Here is a 17,650-nt window from a genome sequence, read left to right on the forward strand (position 1 = left end):
CCCTACTGCAGGAAAGGACAGAAGTGGCACAAGTGAGTGTGAATCTTCTTTATTCAAACCTTCAGCATTAGCAGCAATGCTAATCATGGAGGTAGAATGCTACCCAAGGAAGGGGCCATTCAGGCAGAATGGGACTTAGAATACTCACTTCACAATGACCCCATCTGCAAAAGAGGTATAGTCTCTTCTTGGAGTCTTGGAGTGAATTTAGGAAAGGGATGATGGTAGGGCTGGTGCACAGTTTTTAAGAGGTATCATGATGGGCAGTGGTGGATACTTACATTGGAATATTCAATGGAGCTCCTGGCTTCCATATTTCAAAAAGTCTAGCTACAGCAGCCTAGAGGCACAGGGGAATGTAGAAAGGATGAACTTTAAGTGAGAAGCAGAAATAATAAGGGAAGTGGGAAAACTTGGCAGGAAGAAAGACAGAAGAAGGGATGAGAGAGAATTTTTTCCCCTGGGGAAATGAAACAGATTTAATGTATATGCAAATCCTTCTCCATGATGGATTTTTTTGTTTGTTTATTTTTATACTTTAAGTTCTAACAAGCGCAGTAGCAAAGAAATGGACTTGGTGGGGGCAGCTGGCTGTCCCTGGATTCAGGAGGATCTGAGTTCAAATCCAGCCTCAAACACTTGACAGTTATTAGCTGTGTGACCCTGGGCAAGTCACTTAACCCTCATTGCCCCTCAAAAAAAAAAAGAAAAAAAAAAGGAATGGACTTGGAAATGGAAAAATTTTCCAATTTGGATGCTAGAATCAAGCAAAAAGTGAAGGAGAAATGATGTTGGATATAGATTAAAAGGACCTGGATATGAATCCTGCCTTTGACACTTACTACCTGTGGCATCTTGGTTGTCTCATCTGCAAAAATTAGGGTTTGAATCAGATGATGTCTTATGTCTCTAAATCTATGATCCAGGCTCTGAAGCAAACTTGTACAAGAAGTGAAAACTACTTGAAGTGTTTCAGAGGTCTTTTAGGGAAGCAAAAGTACTGGAATCAAAGTGAGGAATGCTGAATGAAGAACATGTAGATATGACATTTACTAGCTGTGTGAGATAAGGCGTGTCAGTTCCCTTTTCTGGATCCCATTTTTCTGATTTAAAAACTGGGGTTGATATTTGCACTGTATCTACCTTACAGGTTTGTTATGATAAATTTGCTTTCTAAACCTTGATGTACTATAGGCATGTGAGTTAGACTTCATTTTCTTCACTATGTCAGAGATGACACTACATCTAGGGCCTGGAACTTCCCCATACTTTCTGACCATGTAACCCAAAGGAAGAGACATGACTGAATGATCAGGGTTCAGGGCTGGCTGAGAAGAAAAAGAAGGGACAGTGTGAAAGAAGGATGAGGGAAAGAGACAGTGGGTCTTACCAGTGAGCATCTGCAGATCTGGAAGAGGCTCTGAGAGTACACCTCGGCACTGCTCCTCCACAGGCAGTGGGATCACCATTAGCCCATCAGCCAGCTGGGGAAAATCCTTGATGAAGTTGTTTTCCCTGCAGAGAGGAGCAGAGATATATTCCAAAGCAATGGAACAGGAAGCTTTGGGAAAGAGGGGATGGGAGCTCCATTTTAAACAACCATAGGACCTCAGAGTAGACATCCTGATGCTAACTGGCAGGCCCCGGGAAGTGAGACCTTTTGCTTAGATTTTAAAGCAGCCTGAAGTCTATTTCATTAACAGGCCTAAAGAGAGTGAATACTGCCTCCCCTAAGCTATTTTTAATCTCTTCTACAGTCAACTAACCACCCAATATTGACTGATCACTTACTTTGCAAAAGGCACCGCGGGTGAGTCAAAGATATATCTGACAAAAACCAGGCCCACAGGGAGCTTACAATCCATTTAGGGAGGGCAAGCCATATATACAGAAAAAAGATAACCCACAATATACAACCAGAGTCAAGAGAGGGATAGGTCACAGTATTGAAAGTATCCTGCATTTGGAATTAGAATGTCTGAGTTATAATGAACCTCAGAATACACCTACACTAACTTGCCCTGAACAAAATCATCCAGTACAATACAATACTGCCAAGAAGTGATTGACTGGGGGGGGGGGCGCAGCTAGGTGGTGCAGTGGATAAAGTACTGGTCCTGGTGCTCCTGATTCAGGAGGACCTGAGTTCAAATCCGGCCTCAGACACTTGACACTTACTAGCTGTGTAACCCTGGGCAAGTCACTTAAACCCCATTGTGCCCCCCCCCCAAAGGAGTAATCAACCAGTCTTTTCCTGAAGATGTCTAGAAAGGGAAAACCCCTGCCTACTAGAAGTAATCCATTGTGCATTTGGAAAGGTTCAATTGTTACTGAGTTTTTCCTTATATGGAACCTAAGTCTGCTTGTGCAACCTCTAGGCACTGTTTTCATTCTGCCCCTGTAGGCTGAGCAGAACAAATCTAAAGGTTTCTTTGTTCATTTTTTTTTTCTCACATAGCAGCCCTTCCAATAATTGGAGACAACGATCATGGTCTTTGCTAAATCTTTTCTTCTGTGGACTAAACATTTCCTGTTCTTTTCATTGATTCTCATGTATGGTATAGTCTCAAGGCCCTTCTGTATCTTGGTTACCTACACAGGGACATCCTTCTTTTTACATTCACACCCTGGCTTTTTTCTTCATATGTATGTAACAATGAGAACGCTACTTCATCTTTGTGGGCCTCAGTAAGAATAAGAACAACTGGCATTTATAATGTGCTTTTAAGGTTTGCAAAGTTCTCTTTGCATGTTATCTCATCTGATCCTCATGCCAGCCCTGTAAGGTAGGTGTGACCCCCATTGGATAGAAGATGAAAGGGTAAGGGAGGTTCGGTGATTTTTCCCAGATCCCACAGCTAGTAAGTCTCTGAGGCAGATTTGGGCTCAGATTTTTCTGACTCCAAATGCAGCACTCAGTCTCCTTTGCCACCAATAACTTCACCTGTGAATTGAGAGGCTTGGATTAGATAGTCTGTAAGGTATGCCTTTGCGTCAAATCCCATGATTCTATGCTTCTATATTGTATAGTCCACAAATGTTACAAGAGTTCAGAGAAAAGACGTAACTATGAACAGGAAAGGCAAAGAAAGACTTCCTAGATGAGGATTTAAATTGGGCCATGGAGGAGATGTAGGATGTGGACATGTAGAAAAGAGTTGGGGAAGGCATTCCAAGTAGGGGAATGGTAAGGAAATCAGAGTGTGTATGATAAATTGGACACACCAGGGCCCAAGTCTACCAGACTTCCCCGAACTTTCCTGTCACATAAAGAAACCTGCCCACATTGTTATTAAGTCATACATCACTCCCTTCAGAAGTATTTTTACTTTAAAATGACTGGATGGAAAGGATAATATGTAACCAAAGGAATGATTTTCTTTTTCTTTTTTTTTTGCGGGGCAATGGGGGTTAAGTGACTTGCCCAGGGTCACACAGCTAGTAAGTGTCAAGTGTCTGAGGCCGGATTTGAACTCAGGTACTCCTGAATCCAGGGCCGGTGCTTTATCCACTGTGCCACCTAGCTGCCCCAAGGAATGATTTTCTAATGGTAGAATTTTAAGCATGATTCTATGAACCGTAAGCTTCCCCATTAGACTGAAAACTTAAAAAAATATAGGAACCATGTCTTATTAATGTTTCTATCTCCCCTAGGGCCTATAAGAGTATCCAACATGTAGTAAGTGTTTATTCAATGTTTGCTGGATAGGGATAGGCACTGGAGCTAAGATTTTACTGGTATAGGCAACTTTCAGTGAGGAAATTCCTTTTACCAGAGTCTGTAAGCACCTTCTCCCTAACTTTTTGCCTTGGAAAGTTGACTAGACAAGCACTGAGACTCTGGGACTTGCCTAATCACACAGCCAGTATATGTTAGAGACAAGACTTGAACCTAGAGCTTCCTGACTTTGAGGTCCATTCTCTCTCCATTTTGCCATGTTGCCTCTCTCAATATATGTTAAGCAAATGAAAAACTTTTGGTGGTTTTCACTAGCTGTCCCCCATTCCTGAAGTGTTATCCCTCCTCACATCATCTCTAGGCTTCCCTGGCTTTCTTCAAATCTCAGTTAAAATCTCCCCTTCTCCAAGAAGCCTTTCCCAATCTTCCTTAATCTTAGTGCCTTCCTGCTGACATTATCTCCAATTTATTCCCTGTGTGTATGTGTATGTATACACATGCATCTTCTTTATACATAGTTGTTTGTATTGTCTTCCTTCTTAAATGGTGAGTTCCTTAAGGACAAGGGCTGCATTTTTATTTTTCCCAGTGCCTGGCACATAGTAGATATTTAATAAGTGCTTGTTGACTTGACGCAGTCAAGATGGCCTCCCCAATATCCATCACATCATACCTAATAGGAGGTTACTTTACTTGATTAACCTTGTTGGGTTGGTCTGTCCATCATATCTATCAGAGAGGATCCCCAGTATATCAGAGTACTGGACTTAGAGTCAAGAGACCTGAGTTTGAATTCCAGCTCTGATACTTAGTGACTATTACCTTGGGAAAGTCTCTTTAACTCAGAAAACCTCATTTTTCTCATCAGAGAAGTGGGGATAATAATATTTTTACTAACTACTTCACAGGGCTGTTGTGAAGAATGTACTCTGTAGACCTAAACACGGAGATGGGTGGTGTTGTCATTCTTGTCATCATTTTCATTTCCAATTTCAGCTTCCTAGTCCTAGAGCCAAGAGTTGATTTGTTCTTCTAATAGACTTTCCCTTTATAAGTAATGCCTGTGGTTGCTGCAATTACTTCCAGCCTCCGGAGCCTCAGGGAGGGAGAAGGAGGAGAGAAACAAAGGGAGGGGGATGTTTACAGCTCGATTTCTCCACTTGGCACATACAACCTTGAAGTTAAAAACAAAATAGGAAAAAATGAAAGCAGGCAAAAAACCAAAAACCAAACAAAACAGGTACAACGAAAACAAGCCCTTTGAAGCCTGCTTCCCAGAGAGTTGAAAGGCAGCTGCAGAGAAGTGAGAATGAATGTAGTCACATTCTTCCTATGTGCTGTGCCCATCCTGGCACCAGAGTACCCCTACTTCAACCACTGCAGGCAGCAAGGATTGGTTCTCCCTCAGGGGTCAGGGCAGAATTTCCAAACTAGATTTCATTTCAAGGAAAAGTAATCAATGATGAGGCAAGATACCCATCAAAGAGGTGATAAGAGCCTGAGCATATGGACTAGAACAAAGTGAGAGCATGATGATCCATCCTTATACTCTGTTGTTTGGGCCATTTGACAGTCCTTGCTTGGGGTCAGTTTGGGGGTGCATGTGTATATGTGTGTGTGTGTAGCTTAAAATAACTCAGATGGATTAATTACAGCAACATATAGCAGTGGAAAGAATAAAATCTGCTGAATGTGAGACTATTAAAAAATATATATATTCAAACAAACAAAAAAGATTTAAGCCTGAGAATCAGCAAACCTGAGACAAATTCCAGCTCTGTCACTAACTTGGACCTTGACAAAGTCACACTCCCTTTCTCAGCTTCAGTTTCCTCATCTGTAAAGCAAGAGAGCTGGACTTGATCAGACCTGAGATCCCTTCTAACTCTATGACCATATACTCACATGCCTTTTACTTGGGATTCACCTTTCTGGGCTTCAGATTTTCCATCTGTAAAATGGAGGAATTCAACTAGATGACCTCTGAGGTCCTTTTCAGTTCTAAATGAGGATGAGAAGACTATAGATATAGAATTAGAAAAGATCTTAGAGATCTTCTGATCCAACCCCTTTTATTTTACAAATGAGGAAGTGAAGCCAAGAGGAATGAATTAATTTGAGCAAAAGTCACAGAGTAAATACCAGAGCCAGGTTTGGAAGCTAGGTCCTTTGCTTCCAAATTCAGAACATTATTTTCCCCTGTGTACAACAATGGATAAATCACAGGATTGTAAAATCTTGATCTGGAAGCGATTTTAGAGGTTATGTATTCCAACCCCCTCACTTTTCAAATGAGGAAACTGAGATCTAGAACTGTTAAGTGGATTGACCAAGGTCTCACAGGTGGCAGAGTCCAATGAGTGCCTTGCTTTGCCTACTTCATTGGGCTATTTTAAGAATCACGTGACAAGTTATTTGTAGATGTGTTTTGTAATTTGTAAAATTGTAATATATGTACAGATGTGGTTGGATGTTATTTTCATCATTATGGTCAGTAATAATAACTACTACCTGCAACTAACTTATGCCACAAAACTTTGAAGGTGTTTTCTCCATCCAGAAGCTAAGTAGCTGCAATTTGGGATATGACCAGCAGAGGGCTCTAAATTCCTTTCCATTTGCTTTTCCCGAACAACCTTGGCAGCTCTGAGCTCTTCCCTGGGATTTGTCCAAAAAAACTTTCTTTTAGACTTCCTGAGAGCACCATAGAAAGGCTGAGTGCATCTTCTACCTGGTTGGATTTGGCACAAAAGTCAGAAGGAGAAGAGGTAGAGGAGGAGGAGGAGGGAGAAACAAAGTAGGATAGAATTTTAAAAGATGACGATGATGATGATACAGAATTTGAGTGTTGAAAGGGACTCTAGGGTCCTACCTACACTTGAAAGGAATCTTCACTCTATCAAACCTTTCGAATCATCCTGGAATCTGCTTGAAAGACCTCCAAGGGGGGTGCTACCCTCTATTGAGGCAGCCCATTCAACTTTTGGATAGCTCTAATTGTTAGGAAGTTTTTCCTGGCATCAAACCTAAATTTACTTTTCTGTGACTTCTACCCATTGCTCCGGGCTCTACCTCTGGTGCCAAATAGAACAAGTGTAATCCTTCTTCCACTTGAGAGCCCTTCAAATACTTGAGGAGAGTTATCAAGCTACCATGTTCCCTCTGAGTCTTCTCTTCTCCGGAGTAAAAATTCCCTTTTCCTTAAACCAACTCTCATATGACATGCATTTAGGATGAGTACGGAGGTAGGGATACTAGGGTAGGAACTTGGAAAAGAAAGAGCAGATGCCCTCATTTGTACATTATTGGATTTGAGGTCAGAGATTGGTTCCTAGGACCTGAGTTAAAAAATCTGTATCCTTACTTTTATAAGCCCAAATTTCCTTATCTGTAAAACAGAACTAATAATACTTAATCTGACCTACTTCACAGGATTATTGTGAGAAACAAATTAGATAATATAGTTGAGGCATTATGTAAAATAATTATTGTAATTATTTCTGGATTAGAGCATCCCTCCCCCCTGACCCCTGGCAGAAGAATGTCATGGAAAGAGCACTGGATTTGCAATAAGGACTCCATTCAAATCTTGGCTCTGTTAGTAACTTGAGCAAGTCGTTTCCCTCTCTAGACCTCTTCATCTATAAAATGCAAGCAGTGATATTTACAATGTCTGTCCCAACGGGTTATTTTGAGAATCAAGCAAGCTGCTGTATATGAAGCACTATATAATGCCATGATAGTAATATTATCACACTAGAAGTTACTGATTATGTAAATAATCAGTTGTCTCATTTAGAAAATGTGAAGGGGAGCTGAGCTAGGTGATTTCTAAGGTCCCTTCCAGCTTTAAACCCTATGATTCTATAACAGGAGAAAACGAATGAGGGTTTTAAAAAAAATGGTGTTAAAATGCTATGTGTAGGGGTAGCTATATGGCACAGTGGATAGAGCACCGGCCCTGGAGTCAGGAGTACCTGAGTTCAAACCTGGCCTCAGACACTTAACACTTACTAGCTGTGTGACCCTGGGCAAGTCACTTAACCCCAATTGCCTCACTAAAAAAAAAAAAGAAAAAGAAAACAATCTCTACATGTAACTAGAAAATAATAAAATACTTTAAAAAATGCTATGTGTGCAGAAGACACAGATGCCATGAATAGATTCTCCCCTTACTGTGACTATTGACTAATGCTTCTGCAGAGCTGATACCAGGTCAGACAAGGTAGATAGCTGTCCAGGTTGCCATATGCAGAATTTACAACCAGAGAAGTCTTTTAATCTAAACTCTTAAAAATGCATATATTTTAAGGCAACTCTTAAGCACAAACAGTTTTATTCTGTGAAAATCCAGGTCACATGTATTAGGTAGGCCCAAGCCTCAAAGCTTCTAATAGATAATTCTAGACTTTTGTGGGCAGGCAGCATTGAAGCCCTATAGGCTTTCTCAAGAATTTACTTTGTCAAGAAAAGGTGACAAGAATCCTAGACTCCCAGGTCTTAGTGCTAAAAGAGACCAAGAAAGTTCATCTGTTTTAGTCCCTTGTCTTCTGCCAGGCAAGGGGTTAATTTTATTTTGCAAATGAAGCACCTGGAGCCTGGCATCTTAGAGTTGGAAGGGATATTAAAGGTCATCTAGTACAACTTCTAATGAAAGCTAGCGTCCTTATACAAAGCCTCATCAAAAACATTCCTATTGATGGGAAATTCATTCCAGTGTGGGACAACTCATTCCATTTTCAGGAAGTTTTAATTGTGAATTTTTTTTCTTTACATTAAGCTGAAATCTGTCTCCCTGTGACTTTCACCTATTAGTTCTAATTCTGCCCTCTGGGACCAAGCTGAACAAGTTTAATCTGTCTTCCATGTGACAGCTCTTCAAATTTACAAAAGTCCTTTTGTAAATCATACTTTGTTGTGATGTATTTTATGTGTGGAAAGAAAAAAATGCAGAGTTCAGCAGACTACAGTAAACACTGACCATGTATCTGCCAGTGAATCTAGTGTATTGCCTTTGTTAAAGGAGAAAATTATTTATAATTTCCATCTACACAAGTATTGACCCTTAGCTTCAAGGACCAACCATTGATGGATGCCAGATAATTAAAAAGCCAAGCAATATTTTAAATGTTCAATCTACCACCTATTACATGCCACCGATTGTTTCCCACCACTATTGGCAGCAAAACGGGTGGTGGTAAATCAAAATACCTAATTCTGTCTGCCAAATGATGAATGGTTTCTCTCTTCACAGATTTCTGAGAGCCAAGAGGAAGAGGTACTAAATTGGGGTAGACAATTGTCACTTAAAATCATTTTATTTTGTATCCTTGGATTAATCTAAGGGTTTAAAGCTGGACAGGAATTTGAAGATCAGTTAGACCAACTACCTCCTTTTGTAAATGAGGAAAATAAGACTCCGAAAGGTAAACTGATCTGTCCAAGGTCATAGAGAACAGGGCTTCTTAATTTTTTCCCACTTTTGATCCCTTTTCACCTGAAAATTTTTTCTATGTCCCTAGATATATAGGGATGTAAAATAGGTATACATAACCTTTTACTGTTGCCACATTTTTGTGACCCCCACACTCAGTTACCTGACTATAAAAGGAGTTATGACCCACCGTTTAAGAAGCTAGGATATAGACTGTAAGTAGCAGAGTCAGATTTTTGAATTAAGATCTCTTGACTCAGAATCCAATAATCTGATTTTTAAAAAGTAGAAGAGGAAGAAACAGTAGTAACCTCCCTACCTTCCCCCTACCCCTTTTCACATAACTGGACATCCATGCTGGATTTGAAATGGTATCAATTTCCTGGAGCAAAATAAAAGAAAAAAAATACACTTAATGAGGAATCAGTATTTTGGGTTATAGCAGTACTGTGCATTTATAGCCTCTGCAATTAAGTACACGCTCCTCAACCTGGCATTATAGGGGCTTCCATGATCTGGTTCCAATTCAAGTTGATACTATGAACATTTACTAAATGCCTGCCATGTACAAAACTAACTTTCCAGTCCTATTCCATATTTTTTTCCCTTTTCTCATTCTACATTCCAGCCAAACTGGACTCAGTTTTTCTTTACCTAAACTTAACATGCCATTTCCTGCCTGCATACACACATGCGTGCATGCATGCACACATGCACATACATACATACATACATACAGCTGTCTCTTATGCCTGGGCTGTACTCTACCCTCATCATCACTTCTCAGAATCCTTGTCTTGTATCAAGGGTCAGCTCAAGCAATCTTTTCCAAGAAATCTTCCTTGATATCCTCTCCCATTTACTGATGTTCTCTTATTCCTTATATTGCCACCTTACTTATCTATGCACATGTCATATCCCTCCCAGTCAAAAGTAAAGTAATTGAATTTAGAGACTATTTCACCTTTGTCTTTATATCCCATAGTGTCTTGCACTCAGAAGGCACTTAAATGTTGTTGAATTAGATTAAAAGAAATGGGTAACTATAGAGGTGAAAACCAGTTTATTCACAGTATGAAGACTTAAAGAACTAATAACCACCATGGAAATGCCACTACTAAGTCATAAAGCCCTGGAATAATTTTAAAAAATTTCTAAATAGCCAATAATTGAAAATAATGACTTAACCAAGGGCCAGAAGACTGCAAGTAATTCAAAAAGAGATGAAAATCCTAATATTCTTCTAATCTTAACTGATCCTTCTTCCTAAAAGAAATTAATGATCAAATTAGATATTTTATAATAGGACATGGTACTGATCAGAGTAATGATGCCTATATCAAAGCAACCTCTTTTGATAAGTGCAATTCTGAACTATTGGTTTATTAAGTAACTTTCAATTTTAAGTATTAAACCACTTGAATTTGGCTAATGTACATAAAATAAATTATTTATTTTGATTTCCTTGCATTTTCTTTGACAAACAAAACAATATCCTTTAAAATCCTCCCTTAAAGGATACTGAGACAGACAAAACCTGCACCCATGCATAAAGGATAATATGAATTCATTGAATCATTGCACGGATGTCTTTGAATTGAAGGGCATGAGGAAAGAATGAAGGACACTTTATCAATGACCAAATACAATAATCAATTATATTAGAAAGGCAAAAAGTAGTAGGAAGTTCTCAAATGTACTTTGCAGACCACTCTGTTTTGTGTAAAAAATCACTTGGCACCTGGGGTTCTAGTAATAAAGTGGAAAAACCCAATGCTGGAGGCTTTTTTATGTTATAGAATTCATAACCTTAACACAGCATTGAAAAAGATGATTTTGAAAAACAATATTGGTTTTTTAAACTACTATTCTTGATTGTTATTGGATTTGCAGGATTGTGGTCATATGATTTGAAGCTGGAAGGTTCCTTAACAGTCATCTAAACCAATCCTCTTCTTTTACAAATAAGGAAACTGAGGCCCAGTCAGGTTAAGTGACTTTCCTAAGGTCATAGAGATAGCAAGGGTCAGAATCTATATTCAAAGTCTGGTTTTCTGACCATACATCCAGTGTTCTTTCTGATGCACTGCTGAGTTTATTGGTTTTCTGGGCAACAAAGTTTGAGATGAAAATGTCTGAAATTAAGAAAGCAAAATATTTCTCACTGTAATTCAACTGTATCCCTGATATTGCTTTCCCAGAGCAAATGAGGCAAATAATTTGGTGCATCATTGTTATTGATGGTAATATTTCTTTAAGCTTCATTTGTGCCTATGATGAGACTGGTTGGTAGTGAACTGACATTACAGATTCTTCTTTTACAATAATAAGCTGGAGATCATCCAGGGCAAGATGACCATGATGGTAAAAGATCTTGATTCCATGAGGATTGATGGAAAAATCTGAGGATGTTTAACTGGGAGAAAAGGAGACTCAGAAGGGACACATGGCTGTATTCAAATATTTGAAAAGCTTTCATGGGGAAGAAGGGTTAAGCTTATTCTGTTTGGCCCTAGAGGGCAGAGAAAAGGGTAAAAGTTTCAAAGAGGAAAATGTAGGTTTTATGCTAAGGGTAAAAAAGTATTATCAACAGAAGCTGTACATAAGTGTAAATGGCTGCCTTAAGAGGTCCCTCTCCTTAAAGGTCTTCAAGCAGAGACTGGATAAACAACTATGAGGTATGCGCAAGTAGAGATTCACTCATTCATGTATGGATTGAACTAGGTGGCAACTAAAGGCCATTTCAATTCTCAAATTCTATGGTTTTGTGATATAGCATTATTATTTGGAAGAAATTATCTAAAACAATGTAAAACACCAATCCAGGTTATGATTGTGCAGCAAATATGGCTGGTGGTGTAGAGTTAAAATTAAAGCATTCTTTAAGAAAATGAGTTTGTCAGATATAGGCTATGTACAGCACACTGTTTCTATCAAAAAAGTATAAATGCAGCCTTTTTTTTGGAGTAATTCATCTATTGCTTTTATTCAGAATAGTATGAAGATTTTTCACATATTTTCAGGTTCCATTAGGTTCCTGGGAAATGTTAATGAACACATTACAGATATATCTTAAAGGTCATTCAAAAAATGCTGCTGTTCTAAAGTAAGATCATTCACATACATACACAGCACCACAGAAAATTTTAAGGCATTGAATAATATTACTGCAAATATGTCAGCAATTCCAGTCAAGATTTTTATGGCCCAAATTCTTTCCATTAAATACACCTTATTTCTTTGCTCTTTAAAATTCAAATCTATAGAGCTTGGTTTTACATGACCTTCATTTGGAATAGACTTTCAAGTTTTCTGATATATTATCATTTAGTATTGAATTCTGAACCATATTGATAATAGTTTTTTAAGACTACAGAATAATAGATAAAGAGCTGGAAGGACTTGAGAGGTCTTCTGGTACAACTACCTCATTCTTACCAATGAGGAAACTTATGCTCTGAGAGGTTAAATGACTTGCCCAGGAGTCACAAAGGTAGTATGTACCAGAGGCAGGACTTGAATCTGAGACCTAAGGCTATAAAACAAATATTCCTCTTCCACTATTCTATTCTGTGCTGGCCAATAATTGGAATCCATGAATGAGCCTCAAAAATATTAGTCAAATTGTAGGGAATTGTGGGCATATTATACAAAGGTGTAATTTATTACATGAAGGTCTCTCACTTTCTCTAAAATGTTGTAGAAATTTAAATACAGCTTTTAAATAAAAAACAACAACAAAAGAAACATGTCACCAAGAAACAAAAGTTTACTTTATATTAACTAAGAATTACTTTTTTAGTATAGATAAAATAAATATTCCCTTTACTCATACAACATAAATCAGAAAAGTTTTGCAACAAACTTACTACATTTGGAATTATAAAGGCTGAATTAAAATGAACCACACAAAACTTATCGATGAGGTATAACAAGGACTTAGTTCGGTTACAGAGAGATTCAATCAGGAGCAAAATTTGCTGCATCCCTAGAATGAGCAACAGCTTGTGATCTTTGCCAGCTTGGTGGCTCCTATCCAAACATAACAACAGCATTACATAATTATTGGAATGTGTGCATTTGTATTTGTGCATGTGTGGTTGTGTGCATGTTTAAAATTTGCCTATTGCTGTTATATTGCATGAAAGGAACTTCAGAAAATGAAAAGTAATTAAGAATTAATCAAGATGATCTATGCCACAAGATTCACTGTCAAATCCAAGTTTGCTTTCCATAGAATATATTGTAAAGTACATCAATAGTGATGATGTAATGAAGGACTGAAGCTATTAAAGAAGAAAAGTTATGTTATAATCACTATTGCATTATCTGTTTTATCTGTCTATAAATAACTATGGTATTTGTACTCCCTTCCTCACAAGACTGTCATGAAGAAGGCACTTTATAAAGCTTAAAGGACTTCTAAAAGTGAGCTGTACATTTTATTTTTCTTCTGGGTCAATGTGGTATAGTGAGAAAGAAATATTAGATCAGGGGACCTGGGCTCAAATTCTACCTGGCCTATTTAACTATTTGTGTCACCTCAGTCAAATCACTTAGCCTCTCTGGGTCTGTTTCCTTGTCCATAAAATGAGGTGGGTAGACTGAATGATCTCTAAGGTTCCTTCCAGCTCAAAATCTCTATTTTGTTCTACCTTTAAAATGAAATGAAGAAAGTGTGTTCCAACTTTCATTTGTAGGGTGGGAGGGTTTCAAATTTTGCTAAGGGTATAAAAAACATATTTTGGACCAGCTGTTTTCCAGAGAAAGTCTCACTTGAACCAGTGGTTCTAGTTCCCCCTTACTGATGAATACAGTTATAATCACTGGAATATCACTAGCTCCAGGCTAGAAATATTCCCTGTGGGATGATTATATTAATAGCTCACGTTTCTATAGTGCTATAATTTGAGTGAGCAAAGGAGATGTCCTCTTCTTGCAAACAGAGGAGTTGGGCCAAGCCCTCCCTTCTTATTTGTGTTAGTTGGAAAAGGACCAAAGCTTCTTTAACAGGGGGACCCATATTTGCCCTAATGCACGCAAAAATGATAGGAGAGAAGGGCTTCTGTAAGAAGAGGAGACAGGGAACACAGAAAAATCTTTTAGGGTTTTGGACATTAGGAATGTACATGTAACTAGGCAATGCGAGAACGTTTCCAACCAAGTGGTAGGAAATACCTCAACCAAGCATATAGCCCTGGGAGAGGCAATAATTATATTGCTACCATGGACAGCACCAATGAGATGTCAAACTCAGAGACGAGGAAATCTGTCAGGGAGAAAATAGTGAAATGACACTAATGTGCTTCTTCAAGGCCCTCTTCTTAAGAGGTGAGTCTTTACTTACCTTGCTGAGAGTGTTGTTTGTTTTGTTTTGTTTTGGGGAGATTAAGACAAAATGCTACTCACTTGAAATAGGACTATATTCTTCCACCAAAAGGGCTACAGTATTACTTTCTCCTATTGTTTGTATACAATTTGATAATCCTGGTCTAAATTTTATGTCTTATTAACTTAATGTTTTCAAAGTAACTGAATGCCCTTGGGCAGAACTAGAAGTGGGTTACATCCATACAATAGATATTAAAAATAGTTAGCTTTTATACAGTGCTTTAAAGTTTTCAAAGCAATTTACATATTATCTAATTTGATCCTCACAATAACTCTAAGAGACAGGTACTATTTTTATCTTTGTTTAACAGATGAGGAAGCTAAGACTGAAAAAGGTTAAGTGACTTTCTCAGGGACACACAGATAAATAAATGTTTAAAGCAAGGGTCAAACTCAGGTCTTCCAGATTAAAAGTCCAATATAGTATCCACTATAATATCTGTTGTTGATGTGAATGTACCTGGTACAGGGGTAACAAACCAAATATGTGTGGTAGTTTAGCCATTATTTTTGTCAATGTTGAGAGGTTACCCAAATATCAAACCTGTTCTGTGAGGGCTCAGTCCTGGGGTATAACAAAAGTTTTAAAAAGTCATTTTCCCATAGCAACCTCATGTGGCAGCTAATACAAGGAATTTTAATTTTATGAAAATGAAACTGAAATCCCAAGAGGCTAATTGACATAAGTTAGTTATATAGTTAAGAAAAACAGAGCTGAGACTTGAACACAAGTATCCCAACACCAAATTCTGTGCTCTTTTTTTTCCTGGATGATGCATAGTGAAGTGGTTCACCTATAAATTCAGCACCCATATTCTGAGAGTAAGAAAGATTCCATTAAAAATATTTCTCTATAGAGTGAATATTGTCAGAAACTATCTTGATACTGTGTATGTTTGGGGGGTAGGAACATTTCAAAGGAAAAAATTTATATCTCATTTGATAATCAATAAAAGTCAGTATGAAGCTATATAAGATGTTGGGTAAGCTATGAGTACAATCTTTTTTTTTGTTTCTTTTGGGTGGGGCAATTAGGGTTAAGTGACTTGCCCAGGGTCACAAGTGTGTCAGGCCAGATTTGAACTCAGGTTCTGAATCCAGGGCCAGTGCTTTATCCACTGTGCCAACTAGCTACCCATGAGTACAATTATTTTTAAGCACAAATAAACACAGACACACTCACAGTCCCCCCACACAGAGACAATGAAAGGCCCAGTCTTTGTGGAGCTGTGACTGGGACATATTATTTTATTTCAAATTTGTGATATCCTCATTCTTCACTCCTTAGAATAAACTACTATGTGAAACTCACTTATAACTGAAATGAATTTAGCATTCCTTTTGAGAAGCTGCAATGGCTATCAAAATAGCTCTAGACCCTGAGGTATTGAGGTAGGGGAACTGTTTATTGGTGTGTTGCAAATCATGTTTGTGAAATAGGAACCTTCCCTCTTTGAGCTGGGGCTGGTTTAGGATGGTTCATCCTAGTGACTAATTCAACAATCAATTCTACAAGCATTCACTGAGCTCCTACTAGGTGCAATGTAAAAATAGAGACCCGAATGCATAGCATCTATAAACTAGGGGAATCATCAAAACAAGACCCGGAGTCCTTAACCTTTTTCTGTGTGACATGCACCCCTTTGGGAGTCTAGGGGAATCTTCAGACCCCTTCTCAGAATGTTTTAAAATACACAAAATAAAATATAGGGGATTATAAAGGAAATACATTTCATTGAAATAGTTATCAAGATGTACATTTTTTTTTAAGTACACAGACACTAAGTTGTAAACCCCTCATCTTGTTATGCTAACCAATGAAATGGAGTTTGGTTTATTGATGATTATACCAAGCACATTTGACTCCTGGAATTCCAAAGATTTTGGATTTTAATTTTTTTTTAAAGAGATAAGACATGATAGATCTTGAGTTGGGCTTGCTGTTTGCAGCCCAGTGAAATGGATTCACCACTCTCTACTGAGAATTTCTTTGTATCTCCAGCAGAGAAGGTGGGTCGAAAAAAAATGGAATATGAAAAATGGAAGAGGCCTTGGGATTTCAGAGTGAGAAGAGGTCTTAGAATGTACAATGTTAAAATTGGAACACTAATACAGTGTTCGTGGAGCTATGAACTGATCCAACAATCCTGGAGAGCAATTTGTAACTATGACCAAAAAGCATATAAAACTATAAAACTGTGCATACACTTTGATCTAGCAATACCACTACTAGGTCTGTATCCCAAAGAGATCATAAAAAGGGAAAAGGATGTTCATGTACACGAATATTTATAGCAGCTCTTTTTGTGGTGGCAAGAATTGGAAACTGAATGAATGTCCATCAATTGGGGGATGGCTGAATAGATTGTGGCATATGAATGCAATGGAATATTATTGTACTATAAGAAATGACAAGCAGACAGATTTCAGAAAAAAACCTGGAAAGACTTATGTGAACTGATGCTGAGTGAAGTGAGCAGAACCAGGACATCATTGTACACAGTAATAGCAATATTGTGTGCTGATCAGCTGATCAACTATGATTGACAGTTCTTCTTAGCAATACAATGATCCAAGAAAATACCAAAAGACGCATGACAGAAGATGCTATCCATATCCAGAGAAAGAACTATGGAGTCTGCATGCAGATCAAAGCATACTATTTTCACTTTTTAAAAACTTTGTTTTTGTGGCTTTCCCTTTTTGTTCTGTTTCTTCTTTATAATGTGACTAATGTGGAAATATGTTTGCATGTTTGTACATGTATAACCTATATCAAATTACTTGCCATCTTGGGGAGAGGGAATCAAAGGGAAGGGGGGAGAAAAAAATTGAAACTCAAAATCATAAAAAAATGAATGTTGAAAACTATCTTTACATGTAATTGAAAAAATACTAATTACAAAAAAAAAAGAATGGAGAATGTTAGAATTGAGAACATAGATAGTCAGAACTAGGAGAGATCCTAAAGACCACCTACATTAACCATTTCTCCTCGTTTTATAGATGAGAAAATTGAAGTCCAGAAAGGTAAAGTAAGTTTACACAACTATTAACTGACAGATCAAGGACCTTGACCCTAGTCTAAGGTGGTTTTTTTTTCCCTAAAAAAAATTTGTTTTCTCTATGTTCCCAAGGAACATGTT

At 38.0% G+C, this 17,650-nt stretch overlaps 1 protein-coding gene across 4 annotated transcripts in view; it reads right to left on the reverse strand.

Moving 5' to 3' along the window:
* Positions 1–17,650, reverse strand: part of ASTN2 (astrotactin 2) — a 1,144,107-nt gene that overhangs the window by 419,345 nt on the left and 707,112 nt on the right. For all 4 annotated transcript variants that reach the window (XM_043982377.1, XM_043982378.1, XM_043982376.1 and 1 more), the window contains one exon: positions 1,391–1,515. In XM_043982377.1, coding sequence (XP_043838312.1) covers positions 1,391–1,515 — 125 coding nt within the window. The remainder of the gene's footprint in view (positions 1–1,390; positions 1,516–17,650) is intronic.

Source organism: Dromiciops gliroides, chromosome 2, assembly GCF_019393635.1.
Source record: "Dromiciops gliroides isolate mDroGli1 chromosome 2, mDroGli1.pri, whole genome shotgun sequence".
Lineage (NCBI taxonomy): Eukaryota > Metazoa > Chordata > Mammalia > Microbiotheria > Microbiotheriidae > Dromiciops > Dromiciops gliroides.